At 45.1% G+C, this 25,442-nt stretch overlaps 1 protein-coding gene across 5 annotated transcripts in view; it reads left to right on the top strand.

Annotated features, from left to right (window-relative positions):
• The first annotated feature begins 11,658 nt into the window (after nt 1-11,658).
• BARD1 (BRCA1 associated RING domain 1) overlaps nt 11,659-25,442 on the top strand; it is a 44,347-nt gene continuing 30,563 nt past the window's right edge. For 2 of the 5 annotated variants that reach the window (XM_075511814.1, XM_075511815.1), the window contains exons 1-4: nt 11,659-11,836; nt 11,956-12,012; nt 15,623-15,768; nt 22,532-23,532. In XM_075511814.1, coding sequence (XP_075367929.1) covers nt 11,685-11,836; nt 11,956-12,012; nt 15,623-15,768; nt 22,532-23,532 — 1,356 coding nt within the window. In that variant the 5' untranslated portion in view covers nt 11,659-11,684. The remainder of the gene's footprint in view (nt 11,837-11,955; nt 12,013-15,622; nt 15,769-22,531; nt 23,533-25,442) is intronic. The other 3 variants (XM_075511816.1, XM_075511817.1, XM_075511818.1) reach the window with 3 other exon arrangements.

Genomic DNA, 25,442 nt, shown 5'->3' on the forward strand with positions numbered 1-25,442 from the left:
CTCGGCTCCCGGGGGGTGCAGCCCCCCATCTCATTGCTAATTGCTGCTAGAAGAGACTTTTGGAAATAGGCCATCACCAGGGAGAGCAATTCTGAGCGCCCCGTGCTGGGTGATAAGAGGAATAAACGGCAGTGCTCCCACAAGCTTTAAGGCTCAAAGCAACAATCTGATCATCTACCCCAACCTCCAGCTTAATGGAGGCTCTTGAATTTTAAGCAGTGGGTCTTTCACGACACACAAGCGTGTTGGGTAGAAATGAAACATCTCTTAGAAGGAGCTCAGGTCTTCACTGACTCCAAAGAAAGAAACAAAAGAATACATCTTCAGCGCATGACAGAATTTATGGTAACACATACAAGATAAAATCTAAGTGAAGACAGGGTAATAATTGAGGTTTTTACGTCCATTAGCAGGTCAAGGTGAACGCTCAGCCCTCTACTGTCCATGTCCCAGTTCCCAGCTAAAGGGGTTTTACACAGCCCTCAGCTTTAATGCACGGTGGCTATTTCACAGCCAGAGCCTCACAAATTGAAGGTCCACCAGAGTGTGATGGGGAGGAGGAAGCAGGATGATACGCCTCTCCATAACCAGACCCAAATGGGTTACTCCTGTGCAAAGCAGCAATGAATTTAAGTTAAAATGATACCAACCAGATTGAAATGCAATTAAAGGAGTTCCGGTAGGGTTGCACATCCAATTAGTAGAGTACCTTTAATTACAGCAGTGCAGTTTCAGATAGACACGTGCTGAGAGGGCCATCAGCACAGAGCTGAAGTCTGCCTGGTGACCCATGTCCATGAGGGCTCCAGAGGAGCCATGCATGGGTTTGCATCACCAAGTGGTGGCCTGCTCCTCTTCTGTGGGGAGAGCTCCTGGGGTGGCCCAGCCTGGGCTAGGAGCCAGGTGACCGCTTGCACAGGGCACCCAGCGCTCCTCGGGGTGCCAGCCCCAGCTGTGAGCACCTCTGCTGGGGGGGCTCTTTCCCTTCTTGCTCCTGCAGCCTCAGCATACCTGGGCTGGCAGCGGAAAGTCCTTGTGGACGGATCTGCTTTGGGATGGATCTCGATAGGAAGAGCCCTGAATCGCCTTCTCAGGGATCTTCTCTCTGCTGGGCGGCTGCAGTAGGAGCCCGGAGAAGCTCGCAGGCTGAGTCGGGGCCCTTACCTGCACTGGGTGACCTAACCCCAATGGGCTGCCTCTTATTTCTCTTCAGCCAGCCCCAGGAGCAAGGCAGAGGAAAAACACAGAAACCATTTGCAGCTTTTTAACAGCAATTTTCTCTAATAAATGATTGCTGGAAAGCAATTAAGATCCAGGTGCTTCTGAAAGGGAAGAGATTTTTTTTACCCTTTTTGGGTGACCCTCTTGCGGGAGCCGATACCCGGCTCCCAGGAACTGTGGAAGCTAAAGCATTTGAGCTGAGTTTGATAAGAAAACTCATTACAAAATTAACAATGCAAACAGTAAGAAACACTAGAAACACCAGAGTATTTCTAGGTGTTCCTCAGCCATTTCTGGGGAGTTATGTGAGGTATAGGAACTCAAAATACTTTTCTAGCTCTACTCTTGAGCATAAAAACACCCTCAAAGCAGCCAGATGCAGCGGGTGGAAGTCAGGAGCGCGGTCCTGGGCTTGGAGCCTTAGTGGAAGTCCCTGTCGAAGCCTCCAGTCAGGCTGCCCTGGACTGCAGCAGGCTGTGGGACCACACCTTGCTTCCCCCAAATTCCTATTTAAAATCCTGTCAAAGAGAGAAAGCAAAGCCGAAGGAGACTCTTCTTTGCCCATTGTACCACCAAGCCTGAGGTGTGTTGACAACCCAGGTGTGTGTTGACAACCCAGGGACCCAATTTTAATGCAAAATCACGTCACCTTGCACCAGATCGTGCCCTAAGATCAATACTGATAGGTGCACAGAAGCACGTGCTTCATACATCTTCACATGCTCCTCCTCAAGTGTTTCTTTAGGCACCTTCAATGTCAGTAAGACGAGCAAAATTTGAGACCACAGGCTTAATCAGATTAACAATTATAATCATTGCCATCCATCACCACAAAGCAGGCTGCGATGCTGCTGAATCCGTTCTGCTTCAGGAACCCGGGAAATCAGAGCTGCGCCTGATCAGCCAGACAAGGGCAGCTCGAGGCTTGCCGTGAAAGAGGAAGAGAGCGATTGCTCGGGCTGACTTCTTTATTCATTTTTTTATTAGCCTTCAGAGCCTCCCTAGAAATTATTAAAGCTTCTCCAGGGAGTGCAGCACCGCAAAGGGAGCGTTCGCTCACAGGCTGGTGCTTCATGCTGCGATAACCCTCCGCCTGAATGTGCCGGAGCGGCTGTACGGGTTTCCTCCCTCGCACGGGCAGTGAGGCCTCTCCTTTAACCTGCTGTCTACATCATCTTCAGCATCTGACCATCCTCATTACAGACTCAGCAAGCAGCTTTTTTTTTTTTACCCATAAACAGCTCTTTGCCACGCATCGGCGGATGGCAGCAAAGGCAAAGCTTGAATGTTTGTAATAAACCACCCTGGTTGTCAGGCTGAGGTTCGCTGGGTTAAGTGGAGCCTCCTGCTCCTCAGGGTTGGGCTATAAACTGGGATTTGTGAAATTGGGCAGGGTTAGGGAATACCACGGCGTTGCAGCAATGGGGACCTTCGCCAGGTTTGGGACTGAAAACTAGGCAGTGTATGAGCACCTAAGGTACAAGCGTGTGTTTGGGGACGCCGTTTGTGAACTCTTCTCCTATCAAGCTTCAGTTTTAAAGTGGGAAAAGGTGTTTTAAGAAACAGCAACAACAAAAACCCAAACACAAACAAAAAGAAGTCCTGCCCTTCAAAGGTCCTTAATGTGCCAGAGCTGGGCCCCCAGACACCTGCAGCGATGGCGATGTTGGAAAAGGCTCAGCCATGGCCGTCCGGAGGAGGGACGGCACGGTTTGCTCCACGGCGTTGCCCTGCCTTTGCCGATGGCGGAGGCAGCAGAGCCGAGGGATGCAGTTTCAGACAGAGTTCATATTGCAACCGTGACAGAAATCCCATGTGCCACAACGACATAACTCTGCCGGTGTATAGAAAAATGTAATTACTGGGTGAGCATTAGTGGGGCTTCAGCTCTGACCCACGAGAGCAAGAAACCTCCCCAGCTCCCTTGGAGAGTCTTGATGTTATAGGGGTTATTTTTCCACTGTGAATATCCTACACAGGGTAATTTCGGTGCCTGAAATCAGCTCGTGTATGACACGTTAACGTAGTGCCCCTTTACACAATATACCACCGCTTCTCACGCTAAGTTAAATGGGAGAGGTAGGCGTCATCCAGGGCTGCTGAGTCTCTGCGTTAGTCACCAGCCTCATCCTGATAAATCAAAGCTGCTCTGTTGTGTTTCCCTCCCACCCCCCTCGGCATTTTTGAGCTCTGGCTCAAGCGGAAATTACCGGGTGAGATCGTTTGGCCCATGTAACGGAGCACGCCAGCCTACATGGTTACACAAGTCCTTGAAATCATCTTAAAAAATGGGAAGCTGTTTTTCCATCCACCCAGGCTGCGGCATTGAGGTGCTCAGCACTGATCTAATGAAGACGGGAGGGTCCGTGCCACTGGGCTTTCCCATCCCCAAGGGCCTGTTTGCGGGGAGGAGCTGGAAAAAGGAGCCTTTTGAGCTTGGATGGCTCAGGGCAGGGGGGTCCCGGCAGTGGGATGGAGCAGCGTGGGCGCAGTGCTGGGGATGTGCACAGGCTCTGGGAGGGGAGGTTTTCTGCGGAGGAGCTCGCAAACCATCTCCCTTGCCTCGGAAGTGAACCACGAGGAGGGATTATAGGAAAATCAGAGCACAAAAATAGGGGTTGGTGCTCGGTACGTTCGACTGACAGACCCTGATAACTCGGAGGGGAGGGCGCGATGGTGTCAGCTGCCGCCACGGTTTCGGCACTCTTCCCGGCAGAGGCTGGCGAAGCCAGCTGTGCCCCCCAGGCCAAAGAGGAACAGCCGCCGCGGCTCTTGGGTCAGACCGGCGTTTCTTCTGGCAGTTTATAGCAGTCCTATTTGTGGACTAAAATGCAGCCATCAAGGCTGCTCATACAGGATTTACGACGTGGCCTCAAAATACAGGGGAAAAGGAAAGCTGAACTCTCCTTTGATGTTTGCAAGTGTAAACTGCAGACCTGAGCTGAACACACTGTAAATAAGGATCATTAATCATCAGCTAAGCGGCACGCGGTTGCTGTTATTTATTATAACAACATAAATCATCAGGAGCTGCTATCGTGTTAATTTGGATTTAGTATGGATTAGTATAGAAACAAGAACATCCTTACTTATTAAAAAAAATATATTCCCTTACTCATAAACACATACAGATGTGCTGGGTGTTTGTTCCTTACTTTCCTCCTGCTAGGAAGCGAGTCGGGAAAATACTGCGTGAGCTTTGCGTGTGAGGGTGTGCAATGGTTCAGGCCAAGTTGCAGCTGAGCAAAATCTGTCTTGCAATTACAGGCTAACTCGGCACCTAGGGAAAAGCAAGACCGGGGGGTCTCTGACGCGTTTTGGAGGGGCAGCTCTCCGCGCCGCCCCCCAGCCCCTCCGCAGGGCACGGGGCTGGCATTTCCCAGGTACTGCGCTGCACCCATGTATCGCTGTAGTAACCCCAGGGTTTTCCTGTTTTTTTTCATTTGCAGCTCAGCTCTGGCTTTTATATTTAAAAAGCATGAGGCACGGGTTTTGTGGGATGCTGGAGACCTGTGCTCCTGCCTTTGGAAGGAAGGCTTAGCAGGGAAGGAGCATTTTAACTTGAATTAAGGGAGCATTACCCACATTTCAAATTCTCCAGAAACGCCAGCTATACTCCTTGCTGCTACATTATTTTTTTTTCCCTGATTTGACTTGATTCAAGCTAAAAGTGGGGCTGAGCCACTCACACACCAGAGCGAGGCCGGCAGAGGCACCACTATGACCGTACCCGGTGTTTCGGGTGTGGAGCTCATGCCAGGGCTGGAGGGATGGCCCCATCCCTCCCCACAGAGCCTTTCTGAATTCGGTGGGGACGGAGCTTCGCCCCACAGGGATCCCCATCTTGGTGCTCGGACACAGCACCTGTCCCTGCCCTTGAGCACTTGGGCGTAGCCGGCAAACCGCCCCCAAAATAACTTGAATTCTTCAAAATGAGGCAGGTTTGTTGTTAACAAGTCACGGCAAATTTCCACCCGAAAGAAGCCCTCTGCCCACAGCCCCAGTAATCTGTTTTATCCTGATGAAACTGGAGGTGCTGAGCCCTGACCGACAGCGTGGAGATCCCTGACTGACCTCGTGGAGCCCAGGGCAACCAAAAGGTAAATTTAAAGCAAGGACTTCGAAGGGACACTTGGCTGTATGTCTTCAAAAGGAGACGTATGGGGGGAAAGGAATTAAATCCTGACAAAGGCACCCCGATGGAAAGGAAATGATTGTGCTTTCTTTGTTTAAAAAACCCCACAACACCCAAAAAAGCAGTGTTCCCAGTGCAGCATGTGCTGCCCTCAGCATTTTCCCTTGGGATCGGATTGACACGCAGACTCCAAATGAGTGCAGGGTCCCATCGTGGCTGGTGTCACAGCCCCATCGCAGCCCTGCAGCTGGGGTCCGCTGCCCCCATGGTCCCCTCGGCACAGCCAGGAAACCTCGCCGAAACCTTTAATGTCACCAGCGCTGCTTTAGCTGGAGGTTAGTCCCGAATAAGAAATGGGCCTTGATATTTGGGAAACAGAAATCAGAAGAATTAGGGTTTGGGTTTTTAAAATCTAACTAAAAGGGAAATTAAAAGGATTTTATGTTTTGGGGTGGCCCAAAGATTTCTCACAGGCTTGATGCTGCAACGATACATCTAACAATTAAGTCACAGGTAAAGGGAATGAAAGCGATGCTGCACCCGCACCTGGACTCTGCCGTGTCCAAACGCACAAGCAATTGCCTTTAATTGCCTCCCCGTTTAACCCATGTTTCGTGCGTGCCAGATGAACAGACATCAAACCAGGGAGAATTTCTCCAAGCACTGAGCCAGAGCTGAGGCTCGCATTAATTAAAATTGGGTTAATTATAATAACTCTAGTACAATAGGGATAGTATAATAGGGTACTAATTAGAGTGGGGCTAATAATAAGAGGGTTCAAGCTATAGCAGCCACTGTACAAAACCTGCCCCCAAATTCTTCAAAGGTGGACTTGTATCCCACTCAACTCAAGGGCAATCCAACATCTAGAAGCCGCTGCAAAGCTTTGACTGCGTTTTCCCAAGCATCCAGGCTTGCGTCGCACCGACCATATGTCTGCCTCTGCCTGCTAGCAGATTGCACCAAATATTTTCCTTTTTTATCGTGGCTGAGCAAACAAACACCATCTGCAGGGCTCGTCGAGGGAAATCCTGGCCCCCTCCGCTCCAACGGGAAGGCAGCCACGTGCATCCGTGGGGCCTGACGTTTCTGCCATCCATACCCTCAGACAAGAGCTTTTCTCTGCTCCTCTTCTCTGCCCATCCACCGAGTTGAGCTAGGACCTGGCCTTTTGTGAACAGATTTAAAATTCAGATTTGATTACAGAAATGCCAGGTCCCTTCAAAGGAGACTGCCTAGCGTTGACCCAGGCTTGTGGGGCTGCCTTGGGGTGGTGGTGGGTGGAAGAGGGCAAGAAGGCTCTTTTTTTTGTTGGCTCTGTCCACACAGGTATTTCTTGGATGTATCCATGCTGCCGGGGGCTTTGGGCATTTTCCAGCCACGCTCGAATTCCTGGCCCAGGGCTGATGGTGATTTTTGGTCCTGCTTGACCTGCTTAGAGCCAGGGCTCTGGGTGGGCAGCTGACAGCGGGTGCAAACTATTCCCTGTTCAAACCTTTATTCCCTTGGAAGGTAAAACTCCCAGGGGACGCCGTTTGATACGGAGGGTCTGTGCCATCCATTCGTGCACCCCAGCACTGGTGGGGAGCCCCAGGAGCAAGGGAGCATCAGCAGCCGCTGAAGCAAAGGTTGGCACGTGGTGCCCAGCTGCAGGGCTGGACGCAGAGCTTCCTCCTGCTTTGCTTTTCTCTGTTACTTGCCTTTCTGTCAGAAACCTCTCTTCTCCCTCTTCTGGAAAAACCAGAAGGATAATCTCAATTTTGTAAAATGCCCCACAGTTTTGACCCAGCCAGGAATTCACGGAAAGCTCTCGCCGAGTGACAGGCCCGGCGGACGGAGGTGTAAATTACCTCTCACCTCGGCTGCTTTTCTGCTTGCGCTTCTGCAGCCCAGGGTCCAGAGCATGTGCTCTGACCAAATCTTTTGTACAAGTGCCCTTTGGATTTAGCAATTCGCATGGCGAAAGCAGAACCGATGAACCACGGGCTTCTCTGCCACTGCCTTTAATTAAAAATGCCATGTCTAACACCAGCGGATGTTCTTGCTATCGAGACTCAACTAATAATTTAAAGCTGCGTAATGCAATGCTGACTGTGCTGCTTGGCCTGAAAGCATAATAGACTTTTTTTTATTATTATTATTTCCTTTTGGGGATCAAAACCCTCAATATTTGAAATCTTAAAACTTGCTAGTCTAACGGCCCTAACCAATTACTGTGCCGCATGATCTTGGCAGCCCCAAGTCGACGCCGCAGCCCACGATGCCTCTGAGAGCACGGTGAGCTCGCAGGGCTTTGGGCGTGCGGCAAAATTGGCCCCAGAGGGGTGGCCCAAGGAGCAAACTAAGCCTGTTAAAGGCTTTGATTCAGATGTTTGGGGAAAGAGGGAATTCAAAGCGTGAGGCTGCTCTTCCTCTCACGTTTCTTCAGTCTCCTGCTGAAGCAGATCCTTCCTGTCACTTGCTGTGGGCGCTCAGCACGTCGAAGCTGAGCACCCTTTCCTGGCGGGGCACGGTGGTTTCGGGATGTGCCCGGTACTCGGGTGGACGAGAGGAGAGGGACCCCCCGCCTTCGCAGATGCTTTGGCTCTTTTAACCCCCAGGAAAACGACCGACTTGTGAGACTTGAGGGAACTGCTTCCCTCTGCACGCTCCTTGCCGTTACATCATGAATCACATAGTAATTGTATATTTATTGAAAAACAGCTGGGGAACTTCACTAATGAATAAAATATCAGGTACCGGTGTATTTACATAAAAGGGTCTTTACCAGATGGGCAACACTTTGAAATGAAGCACGAGGTAGATGAGGATTTTTTACCTTCCTCGTCAGCCGGGATGCCGAGCGCCATCCTTCAGCGCGGGTTTTGCTCTGAAGCCCCGCATTGTTTGAAAATCACATTATCGGTTTAGCATGGCAAAAATGATCGTTGCCTCGGCGGGGTACGGAGCGGCTGATTCATGCACGTACCAAACGCGACTGTCGCACTATATCACACCACTGCTGAAACCGTTTTACTGGCTTTCTGTCATGAAACAAATTTATTTTAAAGTGTGTGGGCCTTATACTGCCTGGAATGGCTTCACTTGTACTTTAAATACTGCATAAACCAAATTTAGAGATATATTTCTCGCTTCCCCCTGTTCTCTGCATCATTTTTTTTGCTTGTGACTGTCCAATTGGTTGCAGTAATTCACTGCAGAGGAAGACGTTTCTTAGATTTCCAAGAGCGCCAACTCCTTAACCTTTATAAAATTAGGCAGAATGAATCACTCGTGACTTTTACATCTTTCTCGAATACAAGTATTTGTTAGATGCTGGCTGCCCAGGGCAGTGCTTTGCCTCCGTTTAACTTAGTTGTAAATGTTTGTAAATTCGCACATAATGTCTCAGCACAATGGAGACTACGCATGCACATGCGGATTTATTGAGAGGGACACTAAACATATTTCAGCCAGAGGAAAGGAAGACGAGGTACTTATCTGTTTTATTGTCCTATACAGTATATATCGGCATCTCATATTTTGTGAACATAAATGCCAGGTTGACTCAAGAGATCTATGGATCAAGTGTTGTTTGTAACCTGCGCTGAACGCTTCAAATTGCGTTAAAGTTTCATCTTGGCAGCAAAGCCTTTTGCCATCTTCCAGTAACCCTGGCGCAGCAGGAGATGCCAGGCGCTGGTTTTTTGGAGCACAGGATGAGCACACAATGGCCAAGTAAGAGGGAGTGGGACGTTAAGGTTGCATCTGACAACTGTTCACATTTAAGGGACAAATGACTGTTTTAACTTATTTTGTGAGTTTACCCTGGTTTCGGCAGTGTGAGGGAGCAGGTCCCTGTCCCAGCTCCATCCCCTGCAGCCCGGGGAAGGGAGTGAGGGTCCAGCTGTGTCCCTCACTGTCATCCCTCTCCTGCATCCAGATGTTTTGGTGCCTGCGCACAGGATGGGAAGAGACACCATGGGATGGGCCGGTCCCTGACCTCGCTGGGCTTGGGGACAAGCTCCCCTTTGGGCAGGACAGGGCCCAGGGCACCTCTCCCTGCCCCCTTCCTTCCCCAAGGTAGGCAAGGAGGACGCTGCGCTCTGAAGCAGCTCACCACAGTCAGCTCCTGCCAGAAAGATGCCTGAGCCCGCCGGCTGCCCAGGAGCATCCGACACCTACGCATGTCTCTTAACAAGGTGCGGTTTGCATTTGGTTTTGTTTTACTTCCACACTCACCTCTGAGGCTGTTGTTTCTTTCCCCAGAGCTGCTTCCCTCCGCGGCAGAGGGCCTGCTGATCCCCACCGCCGGGGATGACAGGCTGTTAGCAAAGGGGACACTGCTCAGTGTTATTAACGCAGCGGGGGGCTTCCTGAGCACCAGAAAACAACAGGCTATTACAGAGATACAACCGCACGTTTCACAGCTGGATCCAAGTGCACAGATGCAGCTACCGTGCTGTCGACGACAACAAACAGCTCTCCTCTCTGCGCCGGTGAAACCGAGGTGTGTGTGGATGGGGACGCGTATATCCATCCCTCTCCCTCAGGGCTCAGGTCCTGATTCTGCAGGGACAGAGTCACCTGCAAAGCACAGGCTGTTGTTTAACCCTTCGGACCCTCCACACACCTCCACAGTTTCCTTTCTCACGGATAAAGATCAAGAGCTAGCATGAAGACAGAGAAAGCCAAGATGGTGTTTGCTGGGGTCAAGCAGGTTAGGAGATACGATGATATCGATTTAATAAAGGCTGAATATGTCACCATTCAAATCAGCGTGGCAGTGTTTCTCCCTGTGACACATCAGCTCACCCTGGACGACAGCAGCAAATTTTCTCGGATCAACGGAGCTGCGAGATTTCACGATTCCGCATCCTGTGTGGCGTTGAACTCCTTGCACCTCTGGCTAATGTTAGTAGCAAAGATAAATATTTAACCTTCCATAAATAAAGAAAAAAAAAATCCGATTTAAAACATCCCCGGTGCTCAGGAGCAACAGAGGGAACCAACTACTGAAGCAGAGGAGTGTGAAACCTGAAAACTGAAGAACCTCCTTCTTGGAAGACAAGGATAACTTATTAAGAATGTTTTCAGCCCCATCTGAGTAGAAGTCCTTCTCTCTAGATGAAGTAAGAGCTGTGGAAAATGCCCCTGTTGCCACCAAAAGTCAAATTAGTCCCTCTTGTCCGGCTGCCATCGCTCAGATGAGCGGCGGTACCCGACATCTCGCTGCTTTTACTTCACCCGGCGAGCGGGGACGAGGGGAAACCATCCAACCATCCACCCAGGAAGCAAACGGAGGGAGCGGCGGGACGAGAAACGCCACCGAAATTTCGGAGGGGCTGCTGGGATCCCATACGGATGGCTGTTTTCTGTGACTGTCGCCAACCAAATTTTGTGGCTCCACGCCGCCGTGTCCTTTTATGATGAAGTTCCCTCAAAGAATAACTCGCTCGCTTTAATCATGTTTGCTCCGAGATTTATGGCTTGATGCTTATTCACCGGCGGAGCTTCTCGATGCGAAATGTCACTAAGCCTGTTATAAATCGCTCCTGGCATTCCTGCTCTATCTTTTATTTGGCCAGGAGTATTTCTACCTGAAAGTGATAAATTCCTGCTATAACTGCTTTATGTGCTTCAGTAATTACACTGTATGGGGAAGGCGGAGGCTGCGTCTGTGGAGGTACCACCTCAAAAACAGCAACCTGTAAAAAGTGGGAGATTGGGCTGAACCCTGAGGTGCTACTGGACGCACAGGCTGAGGAAAAAAACACCCTTGAAACCCAAATAGTGGCTAGTGGAGTATCTCCATTAGACTGAAGCTGAACCGGTGGAAGAGAGGGAAGAAAATTAAATTTTTAAAGTCGGGGCAGAAAGGCATCGGCACGGGGTGGGCTATGTGCTGGGTGTGAGGCAAGGAGGCCTCAGCACTGCGACGCCACGCCCGCCCGCCTGTTTCAGGCCTCGTTTGGGTAGGAGATGTTTGTGCTGCGTGAGACATGTTCATTATAGATAGATAGATATTGGAAAGATGAACACGGACGCATCGGGTTCGGGTGTTTGATCGATTTGGATGCTATTGAAGTATCTCAACCTTGAATTGCAGGCTGGCTGGCCGCCAGCCCGCCATTTTCCTCACCCGCCCCTCACGGGTGGCCCCGCCCCTTTCCGCGCGGCCCCTCCCCTCTTCTAGCCCCGCCCCGCTCCCGAAGCGCGGGAAGCGCGGCGGCCTGGGGGCAGTGAGCGCGGCTCCTCCGAGCGCGCATGCGCGCTGGCGGGTGGGCACCCTTCGGCGCCTGCGCAGTGGTGGCGGGCGGGGAATTCGGAGCAGCAGCGGCGGTCAGCGATGCGGGAGGTGCTGCGCGGCCGCTCGGGCAACCGGCCGGCCCCGGGCGGCCAGCCCCTCGCCGCCCCCGCCATGGAGTCGCCCGGCCCCTCCTGGGCCCGCACCCGCGCCGCGCTGGGGCGGCTGGAGAGGGCGCTGAGCTGCTCCCGCTGGTAACGGTCCCCCCCCTTTCCCTTCCCACCCCGGCCCCGTGGCCGTTACGGCCGCTGGCGCTGTGCCCTTACGGCTGTGTGTGTTAATACCGCCGCGTTTGTCCTTCCTCTGCCCACAGCGCCGGCATCCTGCGGGAGCCCGTGTCCCTGGGGCAGTGCGAGCACGTCTTCTGCCTGTGAGTAGCGTGGTGCGCCGGGGCTCGGCCGCCGAGGCCCCCGCCCTCCTTGCTGTCGTGCTTTGGAGAAAGGGCTGCTGCCTCAGGGAGGGGGGCACCGGTGGTGCTTTCTGGCCGGGGAGAGGAAAGCGGGAGCTGCTGTCCCCCGGTAGGCCCAGGTCACTGCTCTGGGGCGGGTGTCGGGCTGGCTAAAGCGAAGGCCTGGCTTTGTGAATGCTGGTTTATGCTTCAGGCCTGGTGTAAAGGGAACCCTCGGGCTGATGGGGGGTTGTCCACTCGTAGTGGGGTAGAAGGTGAAAACAACTTACAGTTCTTCTCATGATCTCCAGCTCCTTCCTCTTCCTCCCTTCAAAACAAACAAAAAAGAGCAGCCTGGAAAGATGCTTCCTGTTTCCAAAGGGGTTTTGCTCTGCTTGAGAGGACTGGGTGCTGCTTGTCATTGCTTTGGCCTTCTGCTATGCTAATGGCTTTGCTCCTTCAGATCTGCCACTGTAACTGTTCCTGTATTCATGTCCATCCGAACATGTTGGGTTAGCATGAGTACCTCCACTTATAGTTTGTGAAATAATCTGAGTGTTTAAAAACAACTGAGTGAAGTTAGAAACATCCTGCTAACGAGGCAGGTCTGAGGAGGTGGTAGTCACTTGGCCTGTCTTAGGACAGCTCACTGCATTGTCGGTACAGGCAGAGTCTGAAATGTTCATGCCCCAGAACCTCGTTTGGGGAAGGTGGTGGAACCTTCTGGCTGTCCCGTATGTCACTGCTCTTCATGGCATGCAAATGCAAACACGAGAAGTGAAAAGGTCAGTCATACATCTTAAACAGTTTCTCTGCACAGCACAGATGTGAGCTGTCTGTTAGAATCCTATGCTTGTTACAGTGGAAAGGATAGATGCTTTCTAACCTCTGTAAGCCAGTCTAGATATTCAGCTTTGCCTCTTGTTAATACTGTAGTCACTATGTCAGTAAAAGCAGAGGAAAACCCTCCTCCCTCCCTCATGTCTGTGTATTCACTCCCTGTCTTCAGCTACACCTTTCTAATAGGAGCTTAAAGTGTTGAAGGCCTGAAGAGTAAAATGCTAGCAAAAGATTTTCTTGCTTTTTAAGGAGTAACTGATTATGGGACAGATGCCCTCAGCATCTCTTCCCCCCAGTATGGGTGTATTAAAAGATGCACAAATTATTTATTTCTGTCCAGACAGGTGGGTTCTTTCCCAGCCTTGGCCGTTAATTGCTGTAGAATCTCAAGAAAATTTTTTATTTGTTCCATTTGTACTACCTGTCCACAGACTACTTGGTAAAATAGCCCCCAGAAGCTTCTACAAGTTATTTATTAAAATGTTTGTATCTTATAAATTGGTTTTTTTCTCGGGTGTAGTGTGGATGGCTGAAGGGTAGCGTAAGGGTGGCTTAATAAACATAATTGTCTAGTTGTTGGGCATCTAAGGCCTTGTGGTTTTATTTTGCATAATCCCAGTGTATTCTAGGTGATAGGTTTCAAACACACACTGTTTGTTGAATAATTTTTTTTTTAAGAAAAATTTTCAAGACTGCAGAAGATGATGCAGTTTGCATTGATAAGGCTGGAAAGAATAGCTAATAGGAGTCTTAAGCACTCATTAGTAGCTATTTCTTACTCCAGAAAAAGAGTTTATTTGCTATCATCCAACTTATTGTTATACCTGATCTTTTCTCTTTTGTATGACTGACCTTTTAGTCATCAATTTAATGTGTCCTTTGATGACCGAGTCTTGGATAGCAGCTATTTTTTTAAATAAACCTCTAAGGAAATTTAGATTAATTTGTTTACAAGCAAATTTGGTAGGGCATGGATTGAATCTGCAGTATTCTGACAAGAACTGATTCTGATCCATTGCTAAAGACATTTATTAATATAACCGCGAAGGAGTGGGGTGAATGGCCAGAGCTGGCTTCTGATATATGAAGTGAAATATGTGAAACTAATGAACTGCAATAGTCAGGTCACACATAATGTAGCTGGTTCTCCCTCAGCATGGGTTTTATTATGGGCAGGGATATTTATTAAGATCAGTTTTTGCAGTTTTGTCTGAGTAACTCTACTAAGTTAGTTACAGTCATTATCCATTAACTATAAAAACCCAACAGCTAGAAGTAATTAGGAAATGTCGTGGTATGAAAGTCATTCTGCATTTCCTTTGCACTACCTTGTACAGACGTGGGAGACCTGAGGCCAACTTTCCTAGAGAACGAGACCTGGTCAGTTCTTATCTTTGCTCCCAGTGATTTGTCAATGTCATCTAGAATATGTCAGAGCCAAGAATCGTACTTCAGTCTCCCGATCATAGCAGTGTCTCAACTGTGAGGTCCTTTGCCTGCTCAGAGCAGGCTGTTAAAGCACAAAACAAACCTAGCAGCAGTTTTTACATACCAAATATCCTGTCTTTGAATTAACTGAAGGCGTGATACTTGTGGAGTGTTTGAGGGAGAGATGCCAGTGCAGAGAACAGATCGGAAAATAACTCTCCTCTTAAGGAAAGTGGTGGTAGTTATAATTCTGGTATTGTTAACTGATATGCTACTAGTTTTGGGGTGTATGACTGTCAGCTTCCAAGCTGACTGTACGTTTAGAGTCTAGATGCATAGACTTTGATCTTCCTCTCCAGGCGGCAGTGCCTTGATATTACTTGTATTCTGTTCCTCTGAATGTTTTAACATGACCTGCTCGCATTTAATTTTATACCTTTGGCTAGAATTGTGTGTGCTACATGGTGGTAAGGTAATGGAGACTTTTGAAATTAATTCAGTCTTGGGTATGTGAAATTATAATGTATATTTAATAGGATAGATTGGAGTTGAGAAGTAACAATGGCCCTTGAATATTGCAGTTCAGATGGCAAATCATAAGGGTCTCTCACTGGACTAATCAAATAAATAAAATGTTTTAGGCTTATATGGGGAGAGTAGTATTACTAAGAAGCTACAAGTGTTAAATGACCTTTATTGAGTAAATCTGTTTCCCCACCCACCCCACCTTGATCATCTGACATAAATGCTCTGAAAGAGAAAAGTGATGGAATACTCTGAACACCTGCAGATCCTCGTGGGACTTCTTACAGAAAAGTGTTCAGACAGGTGAAACGTCACAATATCAGGAAAATTTTAAGTAGGAAAAAGTGGAAATGATAGTTTACTGTGGGTTGGCTTTCTGTCCCTTGTTTAGAAATAGAAGGCTGCAGAAGAATAGCCTTACCTTTAGCTGATGTGTAAAAGAATGTGTAGTTTTAACTGTTTGAGCCTAATTGTTGTCTGGAGACAAACAGCAATGGAGCTTTAGCATACCTTGAAAATTTGGATCAGCTTGTGAGTTTGTGGGAGTCACAAGATACTACGACTTTGATGACAGCATCCTGACAAGGCTCTGGACTTGGCTTGCTTAATTATGGCTTGTCACTTGTCATGATAAATATGTTCTCTCCTGCATTTGTGACTGACTCATGTGAGCTTTACAATAGTGGTTTGTCAATGCTAAAATAAGAGATTCTTGCTGAGTGTTTGGCTGTGGAAAGGTTGATAGCGAGTGCAGTAGATAACTTATGCTGGATAATGGATTTTTACATTTGACTTTCAGATCTTGCGTGGGTGACTGTGTTGGCACAGAATGCCCAGTGTGCCACATGCCAGCCTGGGTGCAAGATGCACAGATAAACCGGCAACTAGATAACATGATTCAGCTTTGCAGCAAACTGCGGCATCTGCTGGGTATGGACACCTCAGGTAAGAGCAAACCTGGGTCTCTCATAGCTGTTGAATCCAGACCGCTCCGTTTCATTTCATGGGCTTTATAGAGAATGAGCAGTGCAGCCCTGTTTAAGATTCTGAAAGGCTGTTCCGAATCATGTTTGGAAAATCTGATTTGAAGAGAACTGTCTGTATGGATTGCTCGTTCTTTGAATCTGTTTTACTAAGAAATCTGCATGAGCAGGTTGTCCATAATTCATTAGAATCTGTCTTCCAAAATTAGATGAAAGTGGGATAGATTCCCAAGTCACGTGGCAGTTAGCTGCACAAACCAGGGGCACAAGTTGTCATATCTTGTGCTCTTAGGGGAGCACAAATGTGTAATGTTTTGCAGTGTACGCTTCTTTAGGGGGGCCTTGTTAAAGGATTAATGCATATATTCTCTTGCCTCTTGTGTATTTGTGCACTGAGGTGTGCATGCTGTCCCAGTAATTTTCAGTTTAGGGTTTTTGCACACAGAAAAAATTACCTGTGTTCCTTGCCTAAAAGGGGAAGGAGGCAAGTCTTAACTCATTTATCTTCTGGTCCCTAACAATCAGCTAGTCTGCTACAATGGAATTTTGTCATTGCTGACTGTGCTAGAAGATTGCAGAAATCGTACTCTGGGAATTCATCTCTTTATCAAATTTTAGGCTGGCTGTCAAAGTAGGAAAAAATGAAGTGAAATGAGCGTAGGTGAATGTATGTCTCTTCTGCAAGCCCAGAGAGGAGTATTTTATGTAATACCAAGTTTTAGAAAACATTCATTTAGCTGTCAGATACAGAAAAGGTAATTCTTCCTTCATTGTTGCTTCCTAATATGTTTGTCTAAATTAAAGATTCTTTTTCTAAGTCTAATCCCATCAGCACCTTCATGTTCATTTATGGGGTAGCTCTTTATTGACATCAAAATACATTGAAGTGAGGAGGCTGGAAGCCTATGTCCAACTGTAAAGAATATATTTTATATAGATATAAATTTCTATGGTGATTAAATCTTCTGGAGCATAGAAAATGTAGGTGATGGCTTAAATAGGATTTCGGGGAAACATTTTAAGTGGTAAAGGCTTTTAAAAACATAGTTGGAGGAGAATCTCTGAGAGGAGCTATTTGAGATGCTATAACTAAAGCATTTAAAATACAGTATGGTAGTATAGATACTGTTTAGATGTTTTGGAGAACTCTTACAGATGGATTAACTCTTACCAATTGGTCTGTTTCACTGTACTAGAAGTTGCATAATACATTTAATCCTATAGTTTTCTAAAATAAGGTTTGCATGGTCTGATTAAACCACAGAACAAAATGAGGTTCCTTTCATTGTTCCTTGTTCTAACTTAAAAGCAGACACAAAATTGAAGTTTACAAGAGTGTGTTATTTGGAGCTAAAGTTACAAACTGATGTGGGAGATTACTTTCTGTCGCTTGTAGTCTTTGCTCTGTACTAAGGATTAATGGCCTTTTGGATGTTTCGTACTGAGGTTAAGGGAAAAACCTCCTGAGTTAGTGATAGTTCACTGTCAGGAATGGTTTGGATACGTAAGTAAATGAGCACACCATTGACAACAGCCAATCATGTGTTGTACTATGGCAAACCACAGGATGCTGTAGCTTTAGAGGTTTTGAGAGCAAATCCTTTAGGATGTTTTGTCACTCATCTCTGGCAAATCTGTCACCTCCCATAGATGTATGCCTTGAACTTAATGTATACAAAGTGAAATATGTTTGAGTTTGGAGAATCAGGGCCTCTCTTGTTAAGGAGTTGCTTTCATTTTCTTACGGCACTGTAATTCTGCCATGTTCCTGTCAACAATATTTTCTTTTCTTGTTTGTTAGAAGGTCACAAATTGTATTTTATGTTCCAGTAAAGGAAACAGACTGAAAAATCAATCTTTCTGTGGAGGAAAGGAAGAGAAGCAGTTGAAAAGGGAAATTTTCCATATATTTGGTTTATGTCCCTTTTGCATATTTGTTTTATATGCCTTGTTTTGAGACAATTGTGGCTTCTCTCAAGGCTTCTGTTTGAGATCCTTGTTCACACTGAAGTTTCTAATGCAAATGCATCGTACTACCCATTTTTTAATCTATGACAGACCTAGTGAACGCAGTAAGTTGTGTGTGTTGTCTTTAAAAAAACTGCAGAACTACTGTGACTGAAAAGGATAGGGTTGAATATTTCAGGTATAAAAATCCCTGTACCCTAAGGTTCTGCAGTAGATATGAGAGCGATCTTGCTCTGTACTCCATTGGGATAAGAACAGCTTTTTGCCAAACAGCGTGTGTATTCTAAGAAGCAGCAGCAAGTAATTCAGGAAAGACTGCACAAACAGCTAATACTTCTCTTTTAAATTGAAGGGAAGCACAGCAAATGACACTACAGAATAGTACTGGGGCGACTGAAGGGGAATTGGCATACAATGAACCTGAAACTGGCTAGAAAATGCAAACTATAGGTAGCAAATGCCGAGTCTCAAAACTAATTCACTTGTTAGAGTTGTTATATCCTTAGTGTGTGGCAAGGTGAGGAGAGCTGTCTGACCTTTTCACTGCCTAGTGTTGTACCTTTACGAGGGTAAGGCGAAGCTGTCTGGCTGGCAGGCTTCACAGATGGGATGTCTGCAAAATCTTTCGCTCTAATGTTGCGGAGCCCAAGACATCTTGAGAATTGGAGTTGATGGGGTGGGCAATTAGTAAGAACTTGTTGAATCATGTATATAGTATACTGGAGATGAAGAAGGTTGATTTACAGTAATGACTTTGAAAGTGAATTTCTAAATACTTCAGCAGATTTTTCTGTGTGATGTTCTTTAAAAAGAAGAGATTGTTGTAAGTTTTCACAACCATTTATAGATGATTTTGCCTTATTCTTTGTAACATAATCTGCATCACTCTAACACAGTCAAACAGCAAACCTTCCTCCCCTCTTCTCATACAGAGCTAGACCTTGCAGGTGTTGGTCAAAGCTTCCTAAGCCCATGTTGATGCTGGTGGACAGTAGGAGAGATTAACTTTTGATTAGCCTTTATAGTATCATAATTTAGTTTCACATTTACTGATGTGGAGGGAAAGACGTCGAACTCCTGTTGTAACAGATTACATTGCATTTCATGTATGCTATGACATTTTTCATAATAGCTAAAGATGAGTTTTTGAATAGCTGGAATTTCTCCCTTTTCCCCCCTGTGTTGAATATTTAACTTGCAAAATAATCATTCTTCAGTGAAGGCACTAATGTTGCACAGATGGTACCAAAGCACTTCCCTTTGATTTTTAATAAGGGACTAGTTTGTCAAAGAGATTTCTCAACTTCTGTTCTGAAGCCCATAATAGAGAATAATTTGAAAGGCACACAATGTGCATCATTATATTCTTTTGATGCAGATTAATGATAGCTAAACCACATTTTCTAATTGCTCCTTTTTTTCCTGCTCTAGCCTGTTACTGCACTACGAGCAGAACTTGGAGATGTAGCTCTCTAGTTGCAAGGTGCTGTGTGTATCCTAATATTTTTGTCTACTCTCAGCCCTTTTAACACTTAAGAAATTCAATTCTGTTGAATGTCAGCATTAAGAAACTTGTGCTTATTATGTGCAAATAAGTCTAATTTAGAAAGAATTCAGTTAATATATTGTGTATATGAATGTTACATTTAATAGGCAATGGAGAGTAAATTTACTGCATTTATTATAGGCTGATTCTAATACTGTTATTGTGGATAGTCTTTACACTATTGCAGATGCTTAAAATCTGGAATTAGTAAGGCATGCTTTACTGATTTACCTTGTCTCAATGCATCTCTACAGATTTGGGGAGGATACTTCTTATGTATTAAAAAGACAATTAAATCTTAATCATATATAGTAATTTTTTCATTCCTGCTGAGACGCAAGCCCTGGCTTCCCACTTGGAGACAGCAAAGAATTCCTTTGGATCTATTTTTCTATGAGCAATTTTCTCTGAAGGTAGTTTAACTGAATGCACTTAGCTACCAGATAATACCCTCTTTATATAAATTAATATTTACATAGTAAACCATAAGAACTTCTTTTCATTTTCTTAGCACTGTGTCTCCTCTCTCTCTCCCTCTCACAGCTCTGGGCCCATCAAAGGAGGGTAGGCTGGCCATTTGTCCTTATTACTTCTACTCCCTACCTTGTATGCTTTGGAAAGGGACAGCAGAGTCCAAGAATAACATTTTTTGCAGATGCTATGCAGAACTGTTCAGGTAAAGCTGATGTCAGCTAGAGTATTCTGAAGGATGGAGTTATTGAAGAATGTCTGGGAGACAACACACATGCTAGCATTAGTTACTGTTTCTTCCCCAGTAGGCTGTGGAGATGCCCTGGGTGTGCATGGCTGCCCTGTTGATATGATGGATCTCCTTCACAGTATGCGTGGCCTTTTAATTGTGTTCCACAAGTGCCTCCTTGTTCTAAAACATGCAACATACTCTTTTACACCTAAAGTAGTTGCATGTGAGGAAAAATAATCCTGGGAAAGTATTTATTTGGTGTGTTTTCAGCAGGTTTTTAATAACCTGACTAGTAAGTCCCCGCTGAGCAGCCAGTAATGAACAGATCAGTTTAGGAACCCTTGTGGTTGATTTTTCACAAGCTTTCTTGCTGCCAGAAGTGGTATATACATAGCTTCCAGTGTAAATACTTAATTGTGTTATGCTGCTTTAGATCCTACTTCTGAAGGACAGTGCCTTTGATTGAATTTGTCACTTGGACTTTAAAGTCTTACTGCACTACACACATCAAAAAGAATTCTGGCCATCACAAAATTGTTGCACAAATTACTTTTGCAAGCTGATTTTTATTCTTGCTCTGTACTTGGAGATGACTGATAGTTCTAGCAAGGTAAATATTTCAGAAAGAAATTTGCTAGTTGTGTAAACAGTGAAGGCAAGACAAGTAAATAGTAACTGTGTTTTCTATTTTACATCTGTTTGCAATCAAGCTCTTCCTTTTTTAGATGTTATTGTCAGAATGAAATTGGATATGGTATCTTTCTGAAGGCTAGCTAGTTATGAGATTTCAGTCTCGGTTTCAGTGCTTTTTTCCTGTTTGCACCAAGCCCAGCCTTACAGGAAAACCAAATAGCTGCTCTCCTGTGCTTGATGATTATCTTTAGATACCTAAATGATTGATTAGCTAGCCTCAAGCTGTATTCTTAAAGACACTTTTGGTCTGATTCCTTACATATTCCTCTAGCTAAATCTCCTAATATCTAGCATATTTCAATTCAAGGGATAAGTAGGGTAATTTAAATCAAGATTGAGGAAACATTTAACCTTGAAATACTGCTTTAAAAGAAAACTGCAAACGTTTATTTTTGGTCTTGAATTACTACCTATATGGTTCTGTTTTAAGTGACATTTCAAACTTGTTTTTTTGTGGCTAAGGGATTGGGACTAGTTTGTCTGCTCTCTGTGAGTTTATCAGAAGTTGCTCTGGAAAAGAGGCTATAGTTACTAACACCAAAAATTGAAGAGAAGGCGTGGAGAAAAGACAAATTATCCGGAGAAAGTTAATGCGGTGAAGTGAAAGTAACACATTGTTGCAGTGAGTGTCTGCCTTTCACTTTTAATAATCTGGACTTGGTAAAGTTTATTTCAAGAATGTTTAAAAACCCCAGTAATCTTGGTCTTAGTTCTGTTCAAAAATAATAATACTAATAATACCCTACTTGGCTCACTAGGCAAAATTAATATTGGTTTTGTGATTGATTGCTATAAATCACTGGACTTTTGTGAAGGGTAGTTTAGTCCCTGAGGTTGGAGGCAACAGAAAAGTTTAATTTGGAGGACTTGTCCAAATAACCTAAAATAACTCAGGTTTCCAAGAAGGAATCTGTAAAAAATCTGTTATAGTTCTTTTGCACTGAAAGAGTTGTTGTCAAATTAAATTAGTGTCTAACTTAGAGGTCACTTTCTGCTCCTTAACTTACTCTTAAGCCATTGAGGACACCATTTATAGTCCTTGTTCTCAACTGTTATTTCATGCACTGGGAGTACAGGATATTCCTCTGTCATCTTAGTTATTGATTTGTAATATGCTGTACGATGTAACTTATAAAATTGCTTCACTGCATATATTTAAAGAAATGTTTGAGATCATCAAAATGTGTATCTTCCTTGGAATTATTTACTACCAAGGAGTAAAGGTAGTACATGACAGGACACAATTATTTACAGGTTTTCTATATATTCCTCTGATTCATCTGCTATATCTGTGGAATGAGTCAAAATTTCTCAGGAATGTTCAACATTCTTATACGGATGTTATTTTTGCTTGCTTGCAGTTATTCTTCCTGTTCATCTTCAGATGAACTGTAATATCTTTTTAGAAAATGGTTTCTGTGCTCTTTTGTGTATGCACAGGCCACTTTGTTAAACCTGTTTCCAAGGAAAACCCAGTGAGAGAACTAACTTTTCTCCTCTCTACAATCTGGGCAGAAATCTATGCACGTGCTGCGTTGTGAACCCAGACTGTTGAAGAAATTTCTCTACCAGGGTGCTCACTTGCTTGGTGGATAGCTTTAGCTGCACTGGGGTCCCTGAACTCCAGAGTGGCGTGTGACCTTGCTGGTTGGTCACAAGTGTGTGACCTTACATGTGTGTCTTCAGAAGAAATGAAGGCACTCATAGGTTGTATTTAGTAACACTTCATCAGTTGTTATTCTGATCTTTTTTCTTTGTGATCTTCTACTGAAGAGTACTCTATAAATTATTTTTCCTCTTCCCTGATGCACTTAGATTCAACAGAAGATATGTCCACACCAACTGACTCAGACTTAAAGAATAAGAAGGAACAGATAAAAATGTGGTTCAGCCCAAGAAGTAGGAAGATTCGATGTGTCCTGAAGAAGAGTCAGCCTGAGACTAAAAGCTATGACCTTTGTCAAGACGCATCTTCGATTTATAATTTCTTTCCTTCCCCTCCTCATGAAAAGCCCTCCAAGCTGACAAAAAAGCCAACACAGAGACAGAGTAAGAAGATGAAGAAGAAACGTCTAGCAGACATTAACAAAGCATGGAGCTTAGAGAAGCCTGAGCAGAAAGGAGGAGTTGAGGAGAAGACTCCCAAGGAAAAATGTGTGACCATCAGCAGTCAACTGGTAGTCTTGTGCACTCCGGAACCAAATAGCCCTGAAGAGACACTTCAGCAGGAGTCTGTAAAGGAAGCTGACTCCAGCAAAAATACAGAAAATGTGGAAATATCACCACAGGTAAAGTCCTCAGAAGAAACTGAGGACACTCATACTGAGGTTGCGTGCCCTGCACAAGTCAGCAAGGAAAAAAATTGTGCTAGAGAGACATCATTGTCAATAGAAAGTGGGACTACGCCTTTAAAACGTGGAAGGGAGCAATCCAGACTTCCAGTTACTTCTCAGTCTAAAAGACCAAGAAGAACTGAGAGGAGCGTTATTGGGAAGCCATCCAGTCAGGCAGATTGCTTAGAGGGGTTACCTCAGGGTCGCCCCATCTCCCCAGCGACTGAACACAAGACACCAGTTCAGATTTCTTCCTCTGTATCAAAACTCACTGACACTGTAATGAAGACCAGAAGCTCTGCAGTCTTTCAAGCAATAAATAGTCCTTCACGTTCAAAATCTCTCTCTACCCCATCTACTTCTAAGACTTGTAATCAAGTAGGAATGCCACATAGTCCTTCTGTGTTGAAGTCCCCTGGTGGTAACACAATTGCCAGAAGAAATTACAAAGGAGAGACTTTGCTCCATGTTGCTTCAATCAAGGTAGGACCATCATCTTCTAGTTCAACTTTAAACAGGGGTTTAAAAAGACAATGTTGTATTAAAAATATCCTGGAAAGCAGTTACTTCAGTACATCCTATTTCTGGGGGGGAAATCTCATCTTGTGGTGTTTTCTTCTAGGTTTATTGGGGAGTTTCCAACCTGATTCTCTGATTTAATAAAGAAATGACTATTGGAATGATCAAAGATGGTTATACTTGAGAAACTCAGTGTACTACAGTGTCAGTTATACATATGAGTTCTAGGAAGTGATAAGCATTCAAATGTTTTGGCCTTATGTGCCAGAAAGCTGTCTCTGTGATTTGTCATAAGGAGTTTAGCTAAGTATTTCAGATCTCACTGAGTGACCTTGGTCAGTTTAAGTTGACCTGGTAACTCAACCAGGACAAGATCTGAATTACCTACATAAGGGTAACTCTATGCAACCTTAATTGAACGGTTTCATAATGTTTGAGATCCTCCATCTGATGCAAGTGTTGGCTCAAAAGGAATGAAATGCTGCACCCTGTGATTCCCATGCTGAGCCCTATGCTCTGAGCATCCTGTCCTCACAGATAGCAGAGAAGGGAGAATTAGGAGAGAGTTGGGATGTTCTCAGTAGACTTCACTTTTATGTAGGATCAATGTTATTCTTGGAATGACAGCTGTCACTCATTTTGCTGCTATTATCTTAGCCAGTTCCTGCTGTGGTAGAACTTCATGGCTTTGCTCTTTGCAAGGGCTATCCTTCCCTATTACTATGCAAAAGCTGCATGCAGGTAGGGTGAGTTGAATGCTTATGGTCAAACTCATCAGATGCACTAATATGGCAGCTCTCTTCTGAGAGGTCATTTCAAAGAGTTTGTAGTCTGGCAATTTAAATGTATTTTGTGCTAAATCATAATATAGAAATACTGTGTGGTTAATAAACTGCCTATACTGGTAGAATTGATTCACCTATAAGCATCCTGACATTTATACAGCACTTCTATTTGTGGGGACAAAGGCTGTTTTTGATAAATAACTGTGTCCTCTTTCAAAGGCATTCTAATAAGCCACTCTTGCTGCACGAGCCCTTTTTAAATGGAAGAGGCAGCTGAGCTGAGTTGAGTTCAAATATCTTACTTGATGCCATTAATATGGAATTAGGGAGAAGAAAATGAAACATTGTCCTCACAGGACTCAAGAGCTTTAGAGGGTAGATCTCTTGTTACCTCTCATCGTGAGTCCTGTATATTCCTCTTTATTAAAGCACTGTTTACAAATTATCCTTCCATGATTTTCTGGGAATTTGTCAGGAATACCGTTATGACTGACTGGTTCTAAAAAAAATTGATCTACCTTGACAAATTTTCACACAGATATGGTTTTCAGCAATATGTCTGATACTTATTGTGGGATTTGGAGTAAACAGTGATATGCTAATAATGTGGTTTTTTCATTGCAAAGAATTTTGAAGATAAATGAGTAAAAATTCAACAATTGATGCTACAGACAAAAAGAATAAACATGTTTTGGCTATCCAGGGTTAGTAGCATGGCTGGCACTGCTTGTTGGTGTTGGTACAGCCCCCCCTGAGAAAGGGATAGGGCTATTTCAGTGGGCTGAAAAGCTGTAGTGTAGGCAGTGGGGTGGGCAGGCACAGGAATGCTTTTTTTTCAGTCCCATATGTGAATTCATTTTGGTGTCGTCTTTTAATGTTTATAATTATTGAGCTAAAATGGGAAGTTGCTTCTGTTCCTCATTAGTTCTGCTGTGGTTTTAATTCGTCAGTTCCATTTGCGTTGAGGTGCTTATTAGTAAAGGCTTGTTTAACTAGGTAGGGCTTCAGGGTGATCTCAGAGTTACCACTCTCTTTTAAAGGTAATTAAAATAAGGCAAGGAGAGCGGTCTTTTAGTATGGTCTTAGTTT

This window comes from Mycteria americana, chromosome 9, assembly GCF_035582795.1.
Source record: "Mycteria americana isolate JAX WOST 10 ecotype Jacksonville Zoo and Gardens chromosome 9, USCA_MyAme_1.0, whole genome shotgun sequence".
NCBI lineage: Eukaryota > Metazoa > Chordata > Aves > Ciconiiformes > Ciconiidae > Mycteria > Mycteria americana.